Here is a 3,260-nt window from a genome sequence, read left to right on the forward strand (position 1 = left end):
CAGTCAAGTGGGAAAGCATAATATACAGAAAACTTTGGGCCGAGTTGAAATGTAATTAAGTGGAATTGAGTAGTTAGATTTAAAATATACTTAGCAGGTGTTTCTTGTATTTCTTCTGATTTTGTAGCAACATGTAAGATGCCGGTGCTTATTGAGAATTGTACATGTTCCTTTTGAAAAAAACATAGGTTTTCAAAGGCTGTAAATCAGTGCCTGTGCTTAGCCAAAACAATTCTGAGGAATCATGAGGATACCCTTGAAGTTACACAAGGTGGGTGGACTTGGCCAAAGAGCTGTCACTAATTTAAAATAAGAGGTAAATGGCATCCTTTCTTGTCACTGCTTTCCATATCTTCATAGCCCATTACAGAAGTGTAAACATTAAGATCACGAGAGGAGCTGGTGGAAAAAATCACAATGAATAATTTACTTAAGAAATTAGCCTATGCTCTATTAGTGAAATCACCTCGGCAAGGACACCTCTCCTTTTTTAAAAGACGTGTCAACTGAACCCATTGAACGGAGGTTTCGGGGACAGATCCATCACAGGTACCTCTGGGCCCGAGAAGCCACACGCAGCAGAAAGCGAGGACCTGAACGGTGCCACCACCATCACCAAATCCACCGACACTGATGCCGAGTCTGGCTGTGCCCAGCCCACAGCGTGCTCCTGGCGGTCCTGCTCCTCGGGGTCTGAAGGCGAAGGCTGCGTCCTGATGGTCCCCTTGCCAATGGGGACAGCTTGGAGGGGAAGAAAGTGACTTGGAGCAAGGGAAGGTTCCACTCTCTGGCGTATTTGAGGAGCTGTTGGGAGAGTTTGTCTTGCAGAAGGTCTTGCACCAGCTGTAGGTGCAAGTTACGGGATGCGTCAGCAATTAAGGAGCAAACTTAGAGCCGGGTGAGGAGGAAATAATGAATGAGAGTGTGAGGAGGAGTGTGGGAAAGGCGAAGCAGAGGTAAGCGTGGTGACCAGTGGGATGCACTCAAAGCCAGGAGCGGGCAGCGGGAAGCTGGGGCTGCCGTGCTGGAGCAAACTGCCAACCTTCATGCGTCTGCAGCCCTGAGTGCGGAGACCAAAACTGCCATTTATTGTTACTGGCCATTTTCAGGTTCTTGTATGCATTGTGTGTTTTTAGCAGAGAAGACACTTCAGCGGATGTCAGTGTATGGACGTGGGATTGTCTTTGGCTTGATCATAGAGCCATGGAGTTGGGAAAACGGAACAAAAACTCCTGGGACATTTCCACTATTTCCTAGCAAAAGCTTTGTCACTCTCTCCTGTGTATTTTCTAGTCCAGCTAGGTCGGGCATGCATGGCACAGCGGTAGGTGTAGTCACACCAGTTGCGCTGCTCATCAGCTTCCAACCCATTGGTCTTAAACAGAGTTTTGTCTTCTATATATCGAAAGATTTCCACTGCCACAAAACTCCCCTGAATAAACTTGCAGGATCTCCCACAACGGAGTTGGTAATCGAGTATCACAGAACAGTCCCAGATTTCGTATGAAATATCTTCATTCTTTTAAGCTGGCTTTCTTGTCATTCTTTAATTGATGAGGCACTCTCTTTGCTCATGAGCCGACTCCTGATGACCATGCTGCTGTGCCTTGATATCTGGTCCTGAAACTCTGAAGTCATAAAGAAATACAGGATCGGATCCAAGCAGCAGTCCAGACTCGCAAGACTTAAGCAAAAGGGTTGAGTGTAGAGCGTGATGGTACTCAGGAAACAGTCTGTGATGACATTTTCTTTCACCAACATGTAGAAAAAGAAGTTGATGTGATATGGTGCAAAACACACGCAGAACACAATGGCACACATGGAAACCATCCTTAAAGCCTTCCGCCTCTCGCTGCTGTTTTGCAGCGGTATCTGGAAGCCCCGAAGAGAGTCTTTTGTTTTCCAAGTACAGAATAAAATAATGATGAGTGGGCCGATGAACCCGAAGAGCTCCGCCGTGCCTGTCATCAGCACAGTGGCCACCTTGCTGTCGATCTGCCGGACTTGAAGGTCTGCAAAGCAGGTATTTGTGTTTTTGGCCAGGCCGTAGCTCCGCATGATGGGGAACGGCAAACATGCCACCCCAACGAAGAGCCACACCACAGCGCTGATGGCTACGTCGTACCGCCGCTTCCAGTCCTTGGCTTTGAACGGCTGATACAGGAAGAAATACCTCTGCATGCTGATGCAGGTGAGGAAACAAATGCTGGCGTACATGTTGAGGTACTTCAGGTAGAAACACAGCAAGCAAAGGAACCTCCCAAAAGGCCAAGTGGAGTTGATATAATAGTATATTCGCAGTGGCAGCGAGAGGACATGGGCCAGGTCGGCCGCGGCCAGGTTGATCATGAAGATGACGGCTTTGTTCTTCTTGCTGATGAAGCGGCACAAGACCCACAGGGCAGCACTGTTTGCCAGAAGGCCGGGGATGAATATGAGGGTGTACGTGGTTGCGTACAGGCTGTTTTTGAATGTTATATTGTGACTGGAGCAGGTCTGGTTGCTCTGTGTCATGACTGGGCTGCTGGAAACATCTGTCGTGGTATAAGATGGGTGAGTCATTCCTGTAGGGAGCAAAAACAGGGGCTGTAAAGGCAAAGGCACTGTAGGAGTTATCAATATGCACATTTGCATTTCCTATTTGACTATTCAGTGCAAAGTAGAGGTTGGGAAATGTCTTCTGCATAAAACATCCTGCTATCTTCTTCAAAGCTGCCCTATCAGAGGACTCCCACTATTCATGTAGAGGTGGAAGACCATTCCTGTTGTGTCAGTCCCCTTGCTGGGCTGTCCGAGTGCCATAGGCGTGGCTGAAGCAGTGCCATCCTGCTAACAGAGGAGCAGGAGAAGCCACCTATCCTTTGGCCATCTCCTCAAGGTCATCTGTGGTTTGGTCTCTGGGTAGCAGGGGAAGAATAAATGGAAGAAAGGTGTACCATAGCCCAGCTTCTGCAAGTGAGCTACCACATGGCCCAGCGATCAAAATCTGGGTGCCAGCCACTGAATCGTGCCTGCCCATCTGTTGTACATTAGGCGTTACGCAGGTGGCATGTCTCCTGACCCCATCAGTAGACCTCATGGACCCACCTTCCCTGACACGATGGTGACAGGCCATGTGGAAAAGTGTAGCAGGGAGCAGGCTTGAAAAGTTTGACTGTTGTAAAGGCAGCCAGTGCTCCTGAATTGTGCCACCACATATTTAAGCTAATGTAACAAGCAGAGATCTAATCAGATCACCAACTTCCATTTCTGATCACCCC

At 48.3% G+C, this 3,260-nt stretch overlaps 1 protein-coding gene across 1 annotated transcript; it reads right to left on the minus strand.

The window, feature by feature from the left end:
- Positions 1-1,479: 1,479 nt before the first annotated feature.
- On the minus strand, positions 1,480-2,514 carry LOC104163541 (putative P2Y purinoceptor 10). The gene is given in 1 exon segment (XM_009702577.1): positions 1,480-2,514. A coding segment is annotated over 1 exon segment (1,035 nt).
- Between the last annotated feature and the right edge of the window lie 746 nt (positions 2,515-3,260).

Source organism: Cariama cristata, unplaced genomic scaffold, assembly GCF_000690535.1.
Source record: "Cariama cristata isolate BGI_N322 unplaced genomic scaffold, ASM69053v1 scaffold19126, whole genome shotgun sequence".
NCBI lineage: Eukaryota > Metazoa > Chordata > Aves > Cariamiformes > Cariamidae > Cariama > Cariama cristata.